Source organism: Eriocheir sinensis, chromosome 33 (assembly GCF_024679095.1).
Source record: "Eriocheir sinensis breed Jianghai 21 chromosome 33, ASM2467909v1, whole genome shotgun sequence".
In the NCBI taxonomy this organism is placed as follows: domain Eukaryota; kingdom Metazoa; phylum Arthropoda; class Malacostraca; order Decapoda; family Varunidae; genus Eriocheir; species Eriocheir sinensis.
This window is the reverse complement of record NC_066541.1, coordinates 6,105,031-6,127,046: the sequence shown is the minus strand read 5'-3', so window position 1 is coordinate 6,127,046 and position 22,016 is coordinate 6,105,031. Positions and strand designations below refer to the sequence as shown.

Genomic DNA, 22,016 nt, shown 5'->3' with positions numbered 1-22,016 from the left:
TTTTCTGCCTTGTTGCGGTGCAAATAAAACTTTTCGAACTTCATAACGACTTCATTTTTTTATCCTGTTGGGCAAGTAATGACAATATACAGGGAAACAAGATAACCAGCTAATAATCAAGGTGACGTATGTCAGGCATTCCAGTTAGATAAGAAAACTGAGTTAACAAAATTTCATCACTGCTGATAAAACGATAAGATTAATAACCCGGCAGCAGGACACACAGCGCTAAACAACGAAGCTGTTAGAATCGAAAACTCTGATATTCAACCTCAAACATCGCCCCTAACAAGGCGTTCAGAGCGCCACACGCTTTTGGGGGTTTACGATAGAGTGGCTTACAAGTGGACAGGTTGAACAATTGCCTCTGTTCATTTGTTTTGGTGCGCGACGACCAGGCTCTGGCAACACTGTGGAGGCAAAGACAGAAGGACAAGCAGGGATGGAGGTCCGTGTTGGCGTGGTGCTTCTGCTCCTGGGTGAGTGAGTGTGTGTGTGTGTGTGTGTGTGTGAGAGAGAGAGAGAGAGAGAGAGAGAGAGAGAGAGAGAGAGAGAGAGAGAGAGAGAGAGAGAGAGAGAGTTTATAGCGTCGAGATTATATCATATTTTTCCTTTAAACCACTCTCAGCGGAGCATGTCATCATGACCCTCAGCTATAGGCATGCGTCTCCGCGTGTAGTGGTTATGGTTGCCTAGCTATAAATCCGCAGGCCTGGGTTTGATCCTGGCCTGGGCAGTCGACGCGCACCTCACCCAGCTGTCCGTCCTCAATCGGGCTGGACAGCAAATGGGTAAAACAAAAAAGGGGTATCACACTGGGCTATTTTTCCTCCGACATCCTACCCCCTACCTCCGATTTCAGCCAGTACCGCCGACACCTCCTAGCACACACGTTTGTTTACGTTTCTCCAGCTCCAGCAACAATGGCCGACCATCTTCAGGACGACAGGCTTCTATTCGAGAAGAATTGTCGCCGCAGCACTGTTACTTCTTCACTGGAATGAGCTTAAAGCCAAGAAAAAGAGGCGTGTGTGGAGTGTGTGGGTGTGGAGTGGTTAGCAAGGAGAGAACAGTTTGGGGTTGTTTATGTTAAGAGGTCAACTGACAATTTATGTTGTTCTTTTATAATGTTTTGTTTTGGTTTCTTTTTTTCTTATTCATAATCCTTATTCTATTGCAAGTACTGCAAAAAAATAAAATCACTATGGCAAACTATTTTGTTTTCTCAACAATTTACATAGAGTGTCAGTTGACTTCGAATTTTCCTCCAGCAAACGGATTCCTTTCCGAAAGCTGCGGGCTGCAAATCTGCTCCAACAGTTGGCGGAAAAAGTGCTGGAGGTGGGCGGTACCGCCGATTAATCGGAGGTTGGAGAAAAAATAGCCCAGTGTGATAACCTCTTAACTGAGGAAACCTGGGAAAGGAAGACTGTGATAACCTGGATGTTACCCAGGCCCTGAGTTCTTACCCCCCGCAAGCTCAAGGGCTCCAGTGACGGAAAGGAGCACCTAGGCCACATGGAGCTTAGCGAATGCTTTGAATTTTATTTTATTTTCCAGTAACAGTCAATACATAAACCAGTGAAGACCTACATAACGAAGTACAGCCTTTTTCGATTAGCGGTGGTGGTGTTAGCCCGGACGCTGTTTTACGACCCTCGGCAAACACAGCAAACACACAAAGCATTGAAAATCCAACGAACGAGGTTACCATTTAAAAGGGACAAGGACACTGTTTAAGGGGCGAGGATACCATTTATTACGGGTAAAGTTATTTTTTAAGAGAGCGAAGTTACCATTCCGTCGGGGTTATAATGTTTATTCTCGGTATCTCTGTTAGCTACGTCTCCTTTCCCTCAGCGCCTTGGATTGTGTAACAGTTATCGTACGGCAATCCAGGAAGTATTACACGTCTTACCGCGGAGCTGATAAAGTTAAGGAGGTTTAGTTAGTCTTTAATTAGGGATAGGTCACTATTTATTTGGAGCTAGGTTGATTTCCTACCTCCCTTGCACCCATCTGTTCACCTTCTCCATTTACTTCCTCTCTCCAGTCACAAAATCCATTGCTGTTTTTCAGTCCCTCTTCATGAATATTTCCTTCACCCTTAATTTCCTCTAACTCAAACATTCACGGGTACCTTATGAATTCCTGTTGCTCATCCTCTTCTTTTGTTTTGCTATTTTCTTCAATGTTCTTGTCATTGTCATTTACTCTTTTCGTTTCTCTGTGTTCAGCTGCCTGCCCATCCATTTACTAAGAGCTAGTGTATCAATTAGGATGAGGATAGTTTACAATTTCGGTTCGACATCGTCATTGGATCGAGTTTCTTTAGTTAGTAGCCTGAGGAGCACAAAGACACGGCACAACTTAATGATATGTAGTGAGACCCATGGGAGGGAAATTAGTCTCGCAAGTGTGGCTTCCATAGGCTGACGAAACGTGAATAAAATAGTGAAGGTTTAATATTTCGAAGTTAATTAGAAGGCGCTTTGATTTGACACGCACATCCGTCTCCTTATACATGAGCTAAGCCTATTATTATTATTATTATTATTATTATTATTATTATTATTATTATTATTATTATCATTATTATTATCATCTTTTCAGGAGCGGCACCGACGCTGGCACTGAACAGTGGTAAGTTTGGTACAGTGTGTGCGCGCGCGCGTGTGTGTGTGTGTGTGTGTGTGTGTGTGTGTGTGTGTGTGTGTGTGTGTGTGCAGGGTTTTCCGGAAAGTGCAGAGTGCTGAGTTTTTTGGTGCAACACTCAAGCTTCATGTCAGGTCAAAAAGAGTCCCGAGATGCAACAATATTGTGTTCCATCTCGAGAGGCTGAAAGACCTGGCATGTGTTCAGGAGTATCCAGTGACAGTCTCATATAGGTTCAATGTGTTCAGTACCCTTGAGGACCTTGAAGAACTGTGGAATACCCTCAAACGTGAGACACTTCGAGATGCGTCCAAGATCTAAAGTGAAACCATATTGGCGAGATAATTTTTGCGTTGACTACCGCGGGTTCTTTCCTCCCCACCGCTCTGCCACACCAATTTCTTCCTCTCATATGTTATCGTTTCACTATAGTAGGAGTGGATTTGCCTTGGGGGAGATGCTGGAGAATAGAGAGAAGAGTCGCGCTGCCAGGTTTGCTGGGCTCTGTCGCGTGGGACTAGAGCTCTCCTGAAGAGATGCAAGGATAAGTATGTCAGGGGTCTCGCTAAGGAAGTTGGTACTGTGCGAATGACCTGCTTACTGAGCCCTGAAGAAGCTCCACTCCGCGCCTCCCTCTCAGATGAGGGCTATCCGAATAGCTGATGGCTGCCCCCTGCTGGACATGGATGAGCAGAGGCCTCGCTGGGCTGAGTACTTTGAGCAGTTGGACGCAGCGGACCCTCCGAGTGGGTAGCTTCCAGTTGCTGGATTGCAGATAGCGGATGCTGATCCACCCATCGACGAAAGCCCACCCTCTCTTGACGAGGTCAGAGAGGCTGTGGCAAAGTTGAGGGGTGGAAAGGCACCTGGTATCTGTAACATCAGTGCGGAGCTGCTCAAAGCTGGAGGTGAGGCCATGATCCGCGGGTTGCATGCGGTCTTGACTGCCGTATGGCAATCCAATACCATTACTCCTGACTGGAAGAGGGGGTTGGTCGTCCCTATCTGGAAAGGAAAAGACCATCAGGACTGCAACAACTACCGTGGTACTACACCGTTCATTAAGCCAAGCAAGGAGCTTGCCCACCTATTGCTGATGCGGATTCGCAGCCAGCTGCTGAAGCTACGGAGACCTGAGCAGTCTGGGTTCACGCCTAACAAGTCGACAGCTGACCGTATCCTAGCGCTTCGCGTACAGGTGGAGCGCCGGCGTGAGTTTCGACTCGGATGCTTGCAGCCTATGTCGATCTCAATAAGGCGTTTGATTCAGTGCATCGCAAGGCACTCTGGGAACTCCTGCGACTCTGGCGGATTTCTGCAAGGACTCTTGGTTTGCTGACTCGCCTGTATGCTGGGACTGAGATTACTGTTAAATGTGTGAGGGGCATGTCCAGCTTCCTTCCCGCGAACGCGGGAGTGAGGAAAGGCTGTGTCTTTGCCCCATCACTATTCAACACTTGTATGGTCAGGTACTAGGGAGAGTTGTGGACCAGTCATTGTGGAGCATCTATTGGAAATACTAGGGTCACTGACCTTGTTTTGCCGATGATGCAGTAATCCTTGCGGAGTCGCTGGAGGTACTGATGATGGCTCTCAAGGCATTGCACGAAGAGGTGAAGCCCTTGGGACTTCAGGTCTCCTGGGTCAAGATCAGGTGTTTGGAGGCTTGCTAGACGAAACAGTACAGTCTGTTCATGCGTGTGGCGAGGACACTGAGGTCTCTGAAAATTTCACATACCTAAGTAGCGTAGTTCAAAACAACGGTGGGTCTCGCCAGGAAGTCTTACGGTGGATTGGCTTGGCCCACGGTGTTATGCACTCGATCAGCATGAGTGTATGGCGTAGTCGATACATGTGTAGGACAAAGATCCGGATCTTCATGTCGCTTGTGCTTACTCTATGGCTGTCAGACATGGACACGAAATAGGTACTTGGAGAAGCGGATTGATGCCTCTGGTAATAAGTGTCGAGTGTCGACGCAGAATCATTGGATATCTCTGGAATGACTTTGTGTCAAACCGGCGACTACTCCGTGAGACTGATTCCACATATATTACCTGCATAATCCGTCAACGCCAACTCCGGCTATACGCAGGGGCATGTGGCACGCTACTCAGAAACTGACCATGATCAATGGATTGTCTTAGCAAGAGACAATCCTGAGCGGAGGAAGTCAAGGGAACGCCCAGAGTTTGTGGCTTGAGCAAGTCGGTGTGTGTGTGTGTGTGTGTGTGTGTGTGTGTGTGTGTGTGTGTGTGTGTGTGTGTGTGTGTGTGTGAAAATTGAGAAGTACAAATCAACAAATACACGAATACCCTAAGAAGAAGTCCGCAACACAGTAATACCAAGACCCTTTCCCACATGATCACACCTTTAACTGACCCCTCCCTGACAGTGACGATATACAACACCAGCGGGATCATAGAGGCACCGGCGGACTCTACCGGCGGCGGCTGGTACGAGCCCAACGCCAGGTACCTGTGGATTCTGGACATGCAGGACAGCGAGGTGAACATCGAAGTGAGTCTGAACATGGTCGATCTCGGAATGCCTTACACGAGCATTCACGATTCGATGGTGAACTACACGGCGGGTGACTTCCTGCTGGTTGGTGCTGGTGAGTGATTGTTTGTTGCTGCCCCCCTTCCCCGCCCCCTTTTCTTTTTTTCTATTTTCCGTTTACTTTACTATCACTGTTTTTCATTTTTCATATCCATGTCTGCTCGTCGAAGGGACTTTGCTTGCGTCTATATAATTTTTGTTTGTTTTCGCTTGGTACCCTTTCATGGATAGCAATAATAACAGATGATGATGATGATGATGATGATGATGATGATGATAATAATAATAATAATAATAATAATAATAATAATAATAATAATAATAATAATTAAAACAACAACAATAACAACAATTATAATGATATAATATTAATATAACAACAACAGCAATAATTATATTATTATCAATAATAATAACAGCAACAACAACAACAACAACAACAACAACAATAATAATAATAATAATAATAATAATAATAATAATAATAATAATAATAATAATAATAATAATAATAATAATAATAATAATAATAATAATAATGATAATAATGTCTTGCGGTGTTTCTCGTGTTGTTGCTCTTCATTGTTTTACTTTTCTTTCCTAATTTCGGCTCTAATTACGAGTTTTTATCGTTTGGAATATTTTGTTCGTTTGTTTGATTGCTTTTATAATTTTTTTCACCCCAGGTTGACTCTTTTGCTGTTTTTGTTATTGTTGTTCTTCATCGTTTAACTTTTCTTTCCCGATTTTGGTTTTCAATTACGTGTCGTCCTCATTCTTTTTCTATTTTTTTGCAATCCTAATTTTATTAATTTTTTTTCCTCTACATTTTTCTTCTTAATATCTGATACATTTTATACATGTCACCACGTCATTATTTCATAACCTTCTATTTCTTCACTTCATATCTCGTCTAATTCCTTATCCGGCTAATCTTCTAATGAGCTTACTTAATTCTTATCTCATTTGATCCCTTTGATTACGTTCACCCATGATCTTTATTCTCCTTCTCTCATTTATCATCCTGTTTCGTATAATCATTATCATCCCATCTGCCTTCCACGCTTCGTTTCATTTCACATTTTATTCCATTTTTCACCCTACTTTCCTTTAACTCACAACTCCTTTCCACTTTCTCTTCCTTTCTTGCTCCTTGCCTTCCTTCTTCCTGCCCTCACTGTTCCCTTACCCTTCCCATCCTCCCTCCTTTCCCCTTACTTTGCCTGCCTTCCTCCCTGCCTCTGTCATTCCTCCCTTCTTCCTTTCCTTTCTGCCTTCGCTTCTCTAACTCTTCCTTCTCTTCCTTCCATAATCCCTGTTTTTCCCTTTTCCCTCCCTGCTTTTCTCTCCTACTGCTTTCTCTTTTCCTCCCATAATTTTCCTTTTCTTCCTGACTTCGCTTCCTAACTCTTTCCCCTTCCCCTCTCATATTTTTTTCCCTCCCTACTTTCCCTCCGTTCCTCTCTCTTCCTCCCATGACCTTCCTTTCCTTCTTCCCTTCACTTCCCTTACGCCTTCCTTTCCTCCTTCCATAATCTTTCTTTCCCTCCCTCCCTGCTTCCTCTCTTCCTCCCATAATCTTCCTTTCCTTCTTCCCTTCGCTTCCCTAATTCCATCCTCTCATCCTTCCATAATCTTCTTTACCCTTCGCTTCCCTAACTCCTCCCTCTCTTTCTTCCATAATCTTTCTTTCCTTCCCTCCCTGCTTCCTCTCCTCCTTCCACAATCTCCCTTTCCTTCTTCCCTTTGCTTCCCTAATTCCATCCTCTCATCCTTCCATAATCTTCTTTTCACTTCGCTTCCCTAACTCCTCCCTCTCTTTCCCATGCTTTCCTTGCTACGTACTAAGTATGTTCCTCTACTCCTTCAGGTAACGATATTCTGCAAGGGGACGAGATCATGTTCTTCGGCAGGAGGTACGAGCCGGCGACGGTGACCATTCGGAGCGGCGTTGGTCACATCTTTTTCTACTCCTCCCAAAGTGTTATCAATGCCACGGGATTCAACATTACCTTCAACTCGACGGGTACGTAAGAAGCGGTGGTGGTGGGCTGTGTGTGTGTGTGTGTGTGTGTGTGTGTGTGTGTGTGTAGGTTTGCAGGCACAGTTGCTGTCCATATACAGGGGTATGCATGTGTGGGGGGCTCCACTCACACAGCTCTTCTGACAGAGTGGAGGCAAAGGCTCTGTATACGGATATCGTTTTTTTTTTTCGTTCGTGTTTTTTCTTTACTTGTTTGTCCAACTAATCCTACTTACTTCCTACGGATCGTAATCATCTTCCTACTTACTTCCCTACTTACCGTCCTACTGACTCTACTTAATTCCTACTGATACTACTTATTTTCCTACCCTGCACTGTCTCCTTTGCTATAAAAAAAAAAAGCCTCCCCTACGAACAGATTGATTCTTTTTAGTGTTGTCAAAATGTATATAACTAATAAGAAAGGTGTTTGCCATCCCGACCCCAAAGCAATGTTAGCAGGTACAGCGCTTTTAACAATATTTAGTGAATGGATCTAAAATAAAAAAGGAAGAAAAAGTCGATCTCATGAATAAAGTTGACCCTTCAAATGCTATGATTATATAAATGCTAGACTGATGGGTGAGTTTAATCCCCAGAAAAGTATTATGATGATTGACTTATTATTATTGTTGTTATTACTGTTTTTTTTGTGTCTGTGGTTACAAATGCCGTCGCTTTGTTTATTATCAGTTGTAAACAAAGAGATTTCGTTTAGTGACTCACTCTCTCTCTCTAAATAAATAAATAAATAAATAAATAAATAAATAAATAACTATCTATGCATCTTATCTATCTACCTACCTACCTACCGACTTACTTACGAACCTATGTATCTATCTGTCTAACTTTCTATCTATCTATCTCCCCTCAGCCAAGATCACCACGGAGGCCCCCACCACCACCACCCCGATGCCCCCGACCTTGAGCAGCTCTTATGTTCCCATCTTAGGCATTCCCGTTGACCAGGTAAAGAGCGTTATCATCATCATCATCATTATTATTACCAACATCAATATCGTTTTCATTATTGTTATCATCATTGTCTTTACTAACCCTGATGCATCTTTCCTGTCACTTGTCTTTTCATTATTATTATTATTATTATTGTATTTACTCCTATTAACCCTTCTTCTTCTTCTTCTTCTTCTTCTTCTCCTCCTATTAACCCTGACGCACCTCTTCCGTCACTTTCATTATTTTCACTTCTTCTTCTTCTTCTTCTTCTCCTCCTCCTCCTTCTTCTTGTTTAATGTCCTTATTTTCACTTACGGGCTCAAAGTCTCTCCCACTCCTGACGATTGCCTGCTCTCTCCTCTCTGATGTCAATCTTTCATATGTCTTCCTCCACACACCATCTTCAGGCTTTCTTCGGTCTTCCAGCTGGTCACCTCCCTTCCACCTCCCTCCCCCCAACAAAATACATGAGTCATTATATTCACTACTGTTATTATCGCCATATCTAACCCTGACGCATCTCTCCCGTCACTTGTCTCCTCTTCGTCGACGCCTCGCCAGTGGTTCAATTACAACGACTCGTTCAAGGACGCTATCTCGAGGATGGCCACAGACTACCCGCAGCCGGAGTTCAACATGACCACAGTGAATGTGTCGTAAGTCCAGCACAAGCTTCGTCTCTTCCTAACCTTTCCCTTTACGCCAGATTTCTTAAACGTCTTGTTCGTATTTATTAACAGTTATGTAGCTAGTTTGGCTTTTTAGTTCCATTTCAGAGGGCAGAGTTTGCTAAATGTGTTGGATTTTCAGAGTTTAATATGTTAAATATTTTCCATTCAGGGGGGGTAGTGTAGTGTAAATGTGTTTTTTTCAGAGTTTAATTGATATGTTATAAACTCATTCCATTTCAGAGGGCAGAGTTTGCTAAATGTCTTGGATTTTCAGAGTTTAATTGACATGTTACAAACTCAGTCATGAAAAAGTGATATACAAACATTAATAAACACTAACAACGCCTTGAAAACCGGGTCAAAAAGGGCAAATTAGCCACATTAATGTTGATTACGACTAATGCGACGTTCAAAAATCAGGTAAAGGAGGCAGACCAAGACACTTACAACATTTTTTTTTTTAACGGGGAAATAGGTTCAGCAAGGGCACAATAAAATGATAAACAAGCCTACTATTACTACTACTACTACAACTACTGCTCATACTACCATTAATAAGGTCACTTTTATGCACTAATTTTTGTCTTCCAATATGTAGCGATAATTGCGAAACAACAATTCTACATATCTTCACCCTTCTCCTCGTCTTTCTCTTCTTCTCTTGTACTTTCATTTTCTCATTCTCATCTGCCTCCTCCTCCCTTCACTTTCCTCCCTCTAATCTCCTTTACTCTTCTTTCCCTTACTTCTTCTCGTCCATCCCCCTTTTTTTTCTCCTCTGCTTTATCTTTTTTCTTCCTTGCCCTACTTCTCATACTTTTCTTCCTCCCTCTAATTACTCATATCCTCCTATTCCTTTTAATCCTCATCGCTCACCACCTTCTCAACTTTCACTCCTTCTCTTCTTTTGATATTTTATCCTAATGGTTAAGGTATTGGCTTATTAAATCAGGGATTGGGGATCCGTGTGCCCCCAGGGGTTCGAGTAGATATTTTCGACTCCGTGGTCTGGTAGTTAGCGTGCTTAGCTATGAATCTCCGGCACCGGGTTCGAATCCCGGCCCGGGCAGTTGATGTGCAGCTCACCCAGCAGTTCATTCTCCCTTTCGGGGTGGTCGAAAAATAGGTACTCGAAGATACCTGGGGAAGGTAAACTGGTATCCCGGGTGCCACACTGGCCCCGTGTCCTGGTCCTCTGTGTTACTTTCTTTTCAATATGCCCTTCCCCTTCCTATATTTTCTCCTTCATGCCCATCTCCTACTCTTCGTATCCTCGTTCGTTTTTATTTCCTCATTTTATTTCTATTCTTCTTTCCTCCTTCTCGTTCCTTCCCATCGTCCTCCAATCTATTCTCCTCCTATTCTCCCACTACAGGAAATCTGACGTCATAATCAACGACGCCAAGCACTGCCACCCTGACTTCTGCCCGATGGATAACTGTGTGGCCTACGACTTTAGTCTGGCAACGATAGTGGATGACGAGGTGGTGTTCAGCCAAGGGGAGCTGGACGACATGCTGGCGGACCCCTCGGCGAACGATTACATTGCAGAGGTGTTCGGCGCAGAGTGTCAGGTGAGAGAGAGAGAGAGAGAGAGAGAGAGAGAGAGAGAGAGAGAGAGAGAGAGAGAGAGAGAGAGAGAGAGAGAGAGAGAGATGGGGGGGGGGGGGGTTGGGGCACTGGCCATACGTATCCTAAGCTAACCTCACCTCGTACCACCTAACCTCATCTCACATTACCTAATTTCACCCAGCCTAGCCTGATCTCATCTCACCTACCCGAATCAAACCTCATCTTGCGTCTCCTCACCAAACTTACTAAAACCTCACCTCACCTAACCTAGCCTAACCTAATCTCATCTCATTTAACCAAACCTCACCTCACCTAGCTAACCTCTCCCAATCTAACCAAACCTCATCTCACCTGACCAAACCTCACCTCAGCTAACCTCTCCCAATCTAACCAAACCTCATCTCACCTGACCAAACCTCATCTCACCTGACCAAACCTCATCTCAACTGACCAAACCTCACCTCAGCTAACCTCTCCCAATCTAACCAAACCTCATCTCACCTAGCTAACTTCTCCTCACCTAACCAAACCTCTCCTAACCTAGCCAAACCTCACTTCATCTGACCAAACCTCACCTCACCTCATCTAACTAATCTCTCCTCACCAAACCAAACCGCACCTCGCCTCACCTACATAGCTAACCTCACCTAACCTAACCAAATCCCTCCTCACCTAACCAAACCTCACCTCACGTACGTAGCTAACCTCTCCTCACCTGACCAAACCTCAACAAGGTAACCTCTTCTCACCTAATCCACTAGATCTGTGAGGAGGACCCGAAGCTCTCCATCCTCTCCTACACGCTCATCCCCATCTGCTTCGTAATCTTCGGCGTCGTCTTCGCTGTCGGGGCATGGAAGCTCACCGACAGATCATCCTTCAGCCAGTAAGCACCTCCCTTCTACCGCTACTACTCTTACTACTACTACTACCACTACTACTACTATTACAGCATCACAGCGCCTTCTCATCTTCTTCTTTTCCGTGGTCGTCGTCTCAAATCTCTTATATCACCCTTCTCTGCCGCCTGTCCCCTCCATCCCATCCCTCCTGACTCTCTTCATCGCATTCAGATCGCAAGATAAGTACGAGCAGACGAAGAGGGAGAGGATGGAGGACCAGAGACGGCGTTCTTCAGGGGACATTTCCATACTTGGTGTCGGGGGCAGGTCCATCGCCTCGCAGGGCTCCTTCAGCTCAAGACGCTTCACTATGCCCTTCCCGAAAGCCAAACGCGACGGAGACAGCGACATAGAGGAGGAGTTAGAGAAGGTGTGTTATGCGGGAGGATAAGGGAAGGGGGAGCTGGTGTGTAAGTGGGGGACAGGGGAAGAGGCATGAGAGAGATTAAGTTTGTATGGTCCTACGCCTCTTACGGTCTTATGATCTTGTGTCCTATACGATCCAATATGGTCCGGTGTCTTATGTCTGTTTTTATTTTCCATTAGTAGTTGAAATCCATCCCCCAGGGCAACAAAACTGACCTTGAGAATCCCCCCCTAAAAAAAGAGGATGAAAAGTAAGACAAATGGCAAGAGAAGGTATGCGGAGAGCGATGAAGGAAAGATAAGAGATAAAAAGATTGAGAGAATTAAAGAATAAAATGGAAACAAATATAAAACAAGAACATTATGAAAGACAAGCTGTGTGTGTGTGTGTGTGTGTGTGTGTGTGTGTGTGTGTGTGTGTGTGTGTGTGTGTGTGTGTGTGTGTGTGTGTGTGTGCAGCCTCATGAGCGTTTCCTTGACCCCTACAGGAGGCTGCCGAGGAGGGGGGCTACACCTACTTCGACCCTGACCTCGGAATCGCTAACCCGGCACAGTACGGCTTAGGAGGAGGTGAGACACTGAGCGACTTCCCAGCTAACTCACAATTCCGTATCTCAATGGCCCGTTTTCTCAGACGCTTTCGGCTCACAATAAATATTTTCAGAGGCCATAGAGGAGATTATATAGTCTTCATAGAGGATATTATAATCTTCCAAATATGTCGAAGCCGGTCTGGCGTAGGCTCCCGCGGGTCCTTTCCTCCCCTCTGCTCTGCCACACAGTCCCAACACCTATCCCTTCCTCTCATATGTAAGCTATAGGTAACATATGAGAGGAAAAAATAGGTGTTGGGACTGTGTGGCAGAGCAGAGGGGAGAAATGGACCAGCGGAAGCCAACGCCAAAACAGACTCGACAATTTGGTTACACTATAGTCGGGTTCTCAGGATTGTTTTTTTGTTCACGTTCATGATGCAGAAGTCTTGTCATACTCAGCCAAACTATCACTATAGGCTCATAAAACTCCTACCCATGGAAATACCTGCAACCTCTACGTAAGTCTTGTGAACACCACCACATGACTTCACCACCAGTCCCTCCATCACCACCAGCGTTGCCAAATTATCGTATTCACCGCATTGAATTTCGTAGTTTTGGACCGATAACTATGGCAAAAAGAAAAAAAAGAGCATCAATAAATAACAGCTTTAACGCTAACTTTAATTTTCTATCGTCATTTGTGCAGGTACGAAAGTTTGAGGCTTAAAAATGATAAATACAATGTGGTGAATACGATAATCTGGCAACGCTAATCACCACCCACTCAAACACTCCCAGCCTAATCTAAAAAAGAAAACGCGCCGCCCTAACCTTCCCCTCCCTCACTCCCTCGTCTCGCTTCCTTCGCCAGTGGTCACGGATTTCACGCGGAAGGGCCAGGAGTCGCACGCCTACACCAACCAGGCCTTCGTGGTGGACGAGGAGAACGCCCTGGCCCTCCAGCGCGCCTCCTTCGCCGACGACAGCGATTCCAGTGACTCTGACAACGGCGGCGCCCTCAGCTTCAGGCCGAAAAGAAGGGAACTGTATGTAGAGTTACCGTTAGATTTTTCAGTTTTCTTTTACGGTTTTCGTTTACTTCTTAGTTTGTTTACTTGTTGTTGCTGCTTTCAATACCATTTGTCACATCTCATTCCTATCTCAGCAAATCTATAACAACAGAGAAACTGCAATGACGTAGTAAAAATATCGAAATGCACACCACTGAGTGCAGGAAATTGAACCCGAGCCAGTAGAATACAGTCAGGGCAGAATGATATCTACACCACTGATGAGCTAAAAGGTCATCCTGCAAGAGGTCACTTTTGCGGCACTTAACCTGGCACCCCAGTCCTAGGTTCATGCCCACAGTGTAGAGATATCAAGTTAAGTGTCGCGGTGCCACGGAGACCTTTTAGCTTATCAGTGGCTCAGTTGGTCTATATTGCCGTGACCCATTCTGAAAGCGTAAGTTTAATTCCCGGCACTCGATGGTATATATTTCAACACAGCTAACCTAACTAAACTAACTTATCCTTTCCTTGGCCACTCACAGAACACCCAAGAACCAGATCGAGGTTCCCGCAGACGTGCACAACCAAGACGAAGGAGAGACAGCCTTTTAATGCATTCTTGACCCAGCGCTGATGAAGGGAGTGCCGCAACCTCTGCTCTGCTGACATTGACAGGGAGACTGACCTATTAGTCTTTTTTTTCTTTACCTCAGACACTGAATCTACTGAGAGAGAGAGAGAGAGAGAGAGAGAGATACGGTAATGGTTGCAAGTTGTTCCTACTCCTGAAAGGGAACCAGTCTCATTAACTCTTTTCAACTTCTGCTTTCTGCGTTCCCATATTTGTGGTCAGATGATAAAAATCTTAATTGTTTATGTGCGAGCGACCGATATAATAATCATTGTATGACTTACATGACGCTGATTTGACTTCTGTACGTCTAATAAACTTATCTAGTCATTTAAAGTGTTGTTGTTTGTTTCCATACAATGCCGGGAGTTCAATTATCGCTGATAAAATAGGAGCACCTAACATCACCAAATGTGGGGTACAAACTTGCCGGAGGGACTGTTTTTGTGCCGCGAGAGGCGGTAGTGGGCCAAAGAGTAGCCTATCCGGATTTTTGTTAATGATCCACGAGACATCCTAGAGTTAAATCAAAGTATGTGCTTATCTTTGTATTCATTCATACACACACTGGTAATATTTATGTGGTGTCTGATTCACTTATTTGAGTGAAATTCGTGTCACTAGTAAAAATGAAACTAGTAATGTAAGTTTTACCTCCATGAAATATACACAAATAGATAAATATGAAAGCTCACGATGTCACAATAAGTGACATCACCTGCTTTGTGCAGTAAAAATATGCTTATTTAAGGTATCTGATACCTGCAAAATGGCGTGTGCTGCTGCCTCGGGCCACAGCTGCCGTATGAAATATATACGTATTTTCATATTATTGTTGTTGTTTATTCAATGTTCTGTTCAAGAAAGAGAATACTTATAATATTAGTTAGTTTTTGGTTATAAGGATTCTTTACGAAATACAATAATTATTATAACATTACTGCCAATAAGTTAGGAAACGTACTGAATCCTGGATCGGCTACGATGATGTTAGGTGCGCCTAACGCGTGTGAGTAGCGCTGCTGCAGCGCTGCCAAGTGTTCCCGTGTGAAAGGAGCATAATTTTAGCAGGCTGCTAAGCGTCCCCGTGTGAAAGGGGCCTTAGTTGGTCCAGAAGCCCCGCCCCCTCCCTCACCCTCCCTCCATAGTTACACTGATTCCTCTCCAAGCTCCTTTCATCCAACCCGTCAGCTCTCGTGGCTGTGAAAAAAAAGGGCGGGGCTTCTGGACCAACATATAGTGCACGGTGACTAAAGTATGTCTCGTTGCATCCGTGACCTACAAGCCAGCCTCAGACGTGAACATAATCAGTCTACATAATCAATTAATATCACCACTAACCTAACTGACTAAAAAGCTAACTAACTAACCTAATTACCACCACTAACCTTTTTTAACAGCACGCCGCTCAACCACAGCACTCCCCTCTACGCCGCACCACAGACTGCTCTTCCTTCACACTGACGCTGGCACAATCACACTTACACAGGCACTCAAGGAGACTAATGTCCGTATTCTCAAACGTATCAGCGCTTCAGTTCACCTGTTTGAAAAGCCTCTCGTAGAAGTTCCTTGGCTTTCAATGGACTGTTTTGTGATTTTCGTGATAAGTTTTACACAACTACACCTTGAACGGGAAAACCACTCGTGAAAACCCGGGTACTCTTCTCTGTGGTCTTGGAAAGTAGTCGTCATGGAAACCCGATACGTTTAAGAATAAGGACGTAATTCCTCACCCCTGGCACTCACTATCAAGACTGACTTTCCCTTGGTCGTATAATTGTGACCAAGCACTTCCAGTATAGTACCGCGCAGACCCCAATAAACGAAACCCCCCAAAATATGAACAAATAAAAAAAATCCTCAACTTCCTCGTGTTTTCGTAATCTTCCCGCGTCTATCTTATCCATTTATGACTTTCGTGATATTGTAGAGCTGAACTAGTACTGGTGTGGGTCTTTTTATGGTTATTTGTCTCATATGACACAGAGATAACCAATACCTGCCGAGGAGGAATTGAATGCTTCAGTATCACTCTAACTTCGACGAGAGGTGAAAGTTTGGTGTTTTCCGTGAAGTTATTTTACTATATTTTGAAGTTGTTTTTTCGCCCTCAAGTATGGCGAATGTAGCGATGATGGTCTTCGTCACCGCTGGTAAGATGTTTTATCGTAACGAAGGAAATGCAGTGTAGTTAATATTGCTGAGGAAATTTTGTTCTTAGGCTGAAAACGTGGCGCTTTTGTTGAGAAGATGATAACTGTAAAGGATATTTTGCTGCCGGTAGATAATTTGTTCGTTGCTAGCAAAGAAAGCGTATTTTAATCGTTAAATAACTGCAGAAATACAGTATTTGTTGGCGAAATAATGTGCATAGCCTAACTTTATCCCTGGCTAGGATGTATTATAGAAAGATTAGATAAATGCAAAATATAACTAGTTTTGTAATAAGGATTTGCATGTAGTCTATCTCTGACTGATTAGTAGGTGATTATGTATATAATACGTTCTAGCTCAATAAGATATATCAGTTACTAGAAAAGGGCAGAATATAATGGTTTCTAATAAGGATTTGCACGTAGTCTAATTTTGCTTGATAATTTATACATAATAGTCGAGTTAGTATATAATTCCTTCTTTCCTCAGCCTTATTTGTGGGGACAGTCTATCAACAGGAAACAAATGAAGCACGACAGTCAAGAATCACGCCACTGATTCTAACCGACGTCTCGGGAAACATAACCGTGGAGGAGGAGGTGCAGGCGGAGGGGAGGAGGTTGTGGGTGCTGGAGGGGCTGCCCCCGGAGGGGGAGACACCCTTCATGGATATAAACGTAACACACCTCCACTTCCCCTCCTTCACCACCCTCCACCAAAATGGTTCCAATAATACTGTGGGAGACTTTCTGTTGATTGGCGCAGGTAAGACGGACACAGTAAAAAAAAGGGTAGAAAGATAAACAGAGACAAACATACACGCTAACAGATAGTCGGATAGTCAGTTAAGCAGACAAACATATAGACAAATGGACAGACAGATGGACACAGGTAAACGGGGAGACATTTGAACAGAAACAGACAAATAGACAGCTGAACAGACAGAAAAATGGAAAGACAAACAAACAGGGTGACAAATGAACGAATAATCGAGTTTATAATCTGTGAATATATAATTTTTAATTGAGTTATCTTTACTTTTGTATCTGTTATAATTCAGTTTATTTTTCAATTTTAATCTTCCTATTTTCTCCTCTAGCTCTTCCTCGTTTTCCTCTTCATCTCCCTCTTTCCTATAACTACTACCACTACTACTACTACTACTACTACTACTACTATTACACCTTCAGGCCAATCCCTCTTCATCGGTAACGTTGAAGCCATGTTCTACGGGGTGAGGAATAAGGTGGGAGTGGTGAGGGTGATGGGACAGTCTGCTCACGTCTACCTCCACCTGCACGCCCCCTCACCTGAGATACCTGTCCGCAATGTGTCCCTCAGGATTGATTACGAGAGGACAGGTGGGGTTTCTATGTGTGTACCTATTTATCTAATTATTTACTTATTTGTTTATTTACATTTATGTGTGTGTTTCATATATGAGTGTCTTCCCTATGCATGTAAATTTTTAGTATCTTGAACATCTACTGATTTTTTCCTCCTCCTCCTCGTCACTACTACTACTACTACTACTACTACTACTACTACTGCTACTACTACTACTACTACTGCTGCTACTACCACTACTATTACTACTACAACATCCACTACCCTCACCGCAGTAATACCCACGACGCTTCCCCCAACCACGACTACGCCAGCGCCAGATATAAACCCATCAAACCACAGCGCCTGGATCGATCTTAACGGAGTCCCCCTTCAAGAGGTGAGTTTTCTCTAATACAGCTGTGACGTTACTGTCAACAGCTGACGTCATGAACAGAGGAGTAGTTGATAGCTTTTTTTTATGAGTTGTACTACCTCTATATTGTACGTGGGGCTTTGCAGATTCAGTTCAGTTGTGATAAAGGAAAATTGGGGTTAGGTAATAAGAGGTACGTTTGGTAATAGTTAACGGGTGCATGGTTGTTAGCGTGAGGTGGTTGTTAGTGAAAGGTGGTGGTTCGCTCTTCCAGGGGCCCAAGACGGAGTACATGGATGGAGTGAGAAAAGCGGTGGCGGCCCTGTTATCCCAGCACATAGAGAAACACAATTATTCCATCTCCGTCACGTAAGCCTTTTTTGTACTATATTGATCATTTCCTTGTGTAATCAGACAATAAAAGTAAACAATGATAATGATAGTGATAATAACGATAATACCAAAAGAGTTAATGGTGATGATGGCAATAATAATAACGATAATTCTCAACAAGGATTTTAACAGGTCGACGCTTCATAATAGATTCCACATTCGACATTCCATAACACGAAGATCAGAAGAATAAGTTTTCTACTCACCAGGGAGGAGGACGTGGTGATCCTGGAGACGAGGAGATGCCCTTGGAACACATGTGCGAGTGACTGCGTGGCCTACAACGTGACCTGTGTGGTGAGAGAAGGGGAAGATGTGACGTGGGCCAGCGAGAAGGACCTACTGACCACTCTGTTCGCTGACGACTCCCTCCATCACTACTGGGCTGACAATGTGCCGGGGGAAGTGTGGGTGGGTTGATCCGTGTGTGTGTGTGTGTGTGTGTGTGTGTGTGTGTGTGTGTGTGTGATATTAATTGTTCACCTTTCTTCCTCCTCCCCTGCATCTGTTTATCTATATTCTTTTTTATCACTAAACAGGTGTGTGGCGGGGGCAGTTACCTGACACTGACTCTCTGGGCAGTGCTGGGGACAATGCTTCTCCTGGTGGTGGTGGTGAATGCCGCGGTGTTCATACTGCAGAAGGAATCCAGCATCAAAATGTAAGTCACCACCACCACTAACTTATATTACTGCTAACACTCCTACTACTAGTCTGCTATTGGTTCTGCTATCACTACTATTTCACCTTACAAACTGAGAGAAAACGAACTGTTGCGATAATGTTTCTACAACTCCTCCTCCTCCTTGTACTACTACTACTACTACTACTACTACTACTACTGCTTCTACTGCTATTACTACTATTTCACCTTACAAATTAAGATAAAACGAACTGTTGCGATATATTTCTCTAACAATTCGGTAACAACTGCTACCACCACCACCACCACCATTACTACAACTCGTTACCTCCCCTCCTTCAGGATGAACGAGAAGTACAGCCAGGTGGAGGAGGAGAGAGCGGAGGACCGGAAGAGGAGGAGGTCTGAGGCTACATCCATCTTCGGTGTGTATGGATCCGTGGCCTCGAGGAAGTCTCAGAGGATACGCTTACCCATCCCGGGACAGGGGGTGCAGAACGACTCCGACTCAGACTATGATGATAAGGTGCGTCGTGTGGATGTTGCGACGAGGGGAGAGAGAATCGCGTTTGTGTCTGGAGCCTGGAGGAAATATCGGAGGGTGCATTTTCCCGAGACATGGAAGGCATCTTTTTTATATAGTTTCACGCTGGGATGCTGGGTCAGAATGTGTCTCTACTTACGTATAATGTCAAAAAAGAAGACGAACAGCGGGTCTGATGAAGACAGTGAGATCAGTCGCTTAAGAACTTCCTACCTATACGTGGTCTCTATTCATTTTCACTTTATTTCATGTAGTAATGTATGTTTTCTTTCTCTTCCTTCCCTCTCCGATATTTGCTGACGTCACAGTCTGCGCGGGCTTGAGGTGCTGGAGCTACTTGGGGTCATATCCTTAGGTCGGTATTATAAGGCACTTTCGCTTCTCACATCAGTATTTCTAAAGGTCAAAGAGGGGATCAATTGGGTTCTAATGAGTGTTTTTTTATAGGTTCACGGTACAGAGAAAGGGCAAAACTACCCCCAGGGTCATAAAACTACTACTAGAAATGCCCAAAACTCATACGAAAGCCTTGTCAAATGTGTGTACTTGGGGGGTGAAATGTTTAGCAATGCGGCCCTAATTAAACATTTCGGCGCCAAAGCACACATATTTGACAAGGCTTTCTTATGGATTGTGAGCATTTCCAAGGGGTAGTTTTATGGTACTAAAGGTAATTTGACCCTTCTTCTGTATCTTGAACGCGAAAACAACACTAATTAGAACCCGATTAATCTCCCTTTCGGCCTTTGGGAATAGTTGATGTGAGACGCGGAAGCGTCTGAGAACACGGGCCCTGTTATCTTTCTGTATCGTACACTTGCCTGTGCCAGAGAACGGGAGAACACTGATATAATGATACTTGCCAACTCAATTCCCAAGACTTAAACTGCCATGTGGCATGAAGGAGGTCTAGGGGCGGGGGCTGGAGCTAAAGCGTGAAGGATGTGCTCTTAATGGCCTTGTCTTACTCCCTCCCCTTCAGCGACAGTCCTCGGGGAGGGAAGGGAAATAAAACGTATATTGTGTTGTGCTTGATTTTGCCCCTGTGAATGATAATATTTTCAAGCGAACGTTTCTTAACAGCCGAAATAAACGAGGGGACGAAGCTGTTACAACATCGTGAGCGTTTACAGAGTCGCTGGAACGGACTTATTATATTATAGTAATAGACTGTTACTGATACCATTATAATTCCTCGCAGGACCTCGGCTGTGTGACCCTTGATGACCCCGATGCTATAGCCCTGCCCCCTATGCGTAACAATCTGCCAGGTGAGTGCTGCTGCAGCTGCTACTACAACTATTAATATTACTCCTTCTACCACCACCACCACCACTACTACTACTACTACTACTACTACTACTACTACTACTACTACTACTTCTACTACTGCTACTTCTACTACTATAACTAGTATTATTCCTTCTACTACAGCTACTACTACTACAACTACAACTGCAACTACTGCTACTACTACTACTACTACTACTACTTATAATAATAATAATAATAATAATAATAATAATAATAATAATAATAATAATAATAATAATAATAATAATAATAAAAATAATTATTATTTTGTATGATCATTTTTTTCGTTTTGTTTGCCTGCTTGAGTTTTTTTTTTTTTTAATTCGTGTACTAATTTACTGTCATTATGATGTTTGTTGCCATATACTTAGTTATCTATTCATTGCATCTCTGTAATCATCTGCTTTCTCTTTTTTCTTTTCTTTTTTATTTTATTTCCCCTTTTCTTTCATTATATATATATATATATATATATATATATATATATATATATATATATATATATATATATATATTTATATATATATATATATATTTTTTTTCCCGTGACGGCGGAGATAGAGCTTCGAAGCCACGACAACCAAGCCTTTGTGGACGACGAGGGGCTGTCCACGGCCTCCGCGACCCTCGATTCGGACAACGACGACTCGGACGCGGTGCACTTCCACAGAGACGAAGTGAAGTACGTCACTGTGCTATATTGTGTTGTATTGGATTGATTCTATAACGTAAATCATAAGCATTGTTCAGGTGTTATAATTCTCTCTCTCTCTCTCTCTCTCTCTCTCTCTCTCTCTCTCTCTCTCTCTCTCTCTCTCTCTCTCCTTCTTCATCATCTTTTTCTTTCCAGGTTCAAGAGCGCAACGCTATCACATTCCCACCACCTTTAGTAACGTCGCGAAAAGGTGGGGCTCATCTCTTTAATATTAAAAGTGATTACCCGCGCTTCCCTTCCTTTTTTATGGCATGCCGCTGTTTTGTACCCAAATTTTCCCCGTCTTGATTCGTCCCGCGGGAAACCTTTTAAATACTCCACCTCATTCTACTACTGTTTTTGGGTCGTTTTCAGTTGAAACACAGCACCTAGACACCAGAGAACACTTTCTGCTAATATAAGCCAATGTGTAGCCATTGAAATGAATAAATGTGTCAGTTTCAAAAAAAGAAGTTTGTTTCATGTTAACATACAATTTTTCATCCTCTACTACTGTATGTTGGGTCATTTTCAGTTCCAGCACATCACACAACAGACACTGTCCGTCAGTGTAAATTGATGCATGCCATTAAAATTAATAAATGTGGCAGTTTGGAGAAAGAAGTTTGTATCATGTTGACATGCTATTTTTCATTAAATGCTACTGTTTCTTGGGTC

The 22,016-nt window shown here is 43.6% G+C and overlaps 2 protein-coding genes across 3 annotated transcripts; both read left to right on the top strand.

The window, feature by feature from the left end:
* Positions 1–326: 326 nt before the first annotated feature.
* Positions 327–14,227, top strand: LOC127006625 (uncharacterized). Its single transcript, XM_050876738.1, has 12 exons — positions 327–479; positions 2,614–2,643; positions 5,051–5,272; positions 7,088–7,243; positions 8,115–8,209; positions 8,759–8,853; positions 10,244–10,442; positions 11,202–11,326; positions 11,514–11,712; positions 12,197–12,278; positions 13,119–13,293; positions 13,803–14,227. Exons 1-12 carry the CDS (start codon positions 443–445, stop codon positions 13,870–13,872), a joined length of 1,485 nt encoding a protein of 494 aa, XP_050732695.1. The 5' UTR covers positions 327–442; the 3' UTR covers positions 13,873–14,227.
* Positions 14,228–15,914: 1,687 nt separating this feature from the next.
* LOC127006626 (uncharacterized) lies at positions 15,915–22,016 on the top strand. 2 transcript variants are annotated; one of them, XM_050876739.1, is made up of 11 exons: positions 15,915–16,047; positions 16,538–16,813; positions 17,239–17,409; positions 17,671–17,774; positions 18,025–18,119; positions 18,353–18,554; positions 18,683–18,804; positions 19,129–19,312; positions 20,532–20,601; positions 21,206–21,326; positions 21,495–22,015. In XM_050876739.1, the coding sequence occupies exons 1-11, from the start codon at positions 16,011–16,013 to the stop codon at positions 21,532–21,534; spliced, it is 1,422 nt and encodes a 473-aa protein (XP_050732696.1). In that variant the 5' UTR covers positions 15,915–16,010; the 3' UTR covers positions 21,535–22,015. The 2 variants fall into 2 exon arrangements, with proteins under 2 accessions (XP_050732696.1, XP_050732697.1); XM_050876740.1 differs by having other exon boundaries at positions 15,938–16,047; positions 16,556–16,813; positions 21,495–22,016.

Excerpts from the sequence above, each read along its gene's own strand:
- LOC127006625 (XM_050876738.1), top strand. The coding sequence starts at position 443 with ATGGAGGTCCGTGTTGGCGTGGTGCTTCTGCTCCTGG. Across the intron at positions 7,244-8,114 it reads CATTACCTTCAACTCGACGG|CCAAGATCACCACGGAGGCC; the intron begins GTACGTAAGAAG and ends ATCTCCCCTCAG. Across the intron at positions 8,210-8,758 it reads TAGGCATTCCCGTTGACCAG|TGGTTCAATTACAACGACTC; the intron begins GTAAAGAGCGTT and ends ACGCCTCGCCAG.
- LOC127006626 (XM_050876739.1), top strand. The coding sequence starts at position 16,011 with ATGGCGAATGTAGCGATGATGGTCTTCGTCACCGCTG. Across the intron at positions 17,410-17,670 it reads GATTGATTACGAGAGGACAG|TAATACCCACGACGCTTCCC; the intron begins GTGGGGTTTCTA and ends CCCTCACCGCAG. Across the intron at positions 18,120-18,352 it reads AATTATTCCATCTCCGTCAC|GGAGGAGGACGTGGTGATCC; the intron begins GTAAGCCTTTTT and ends TCTACTCACCAG.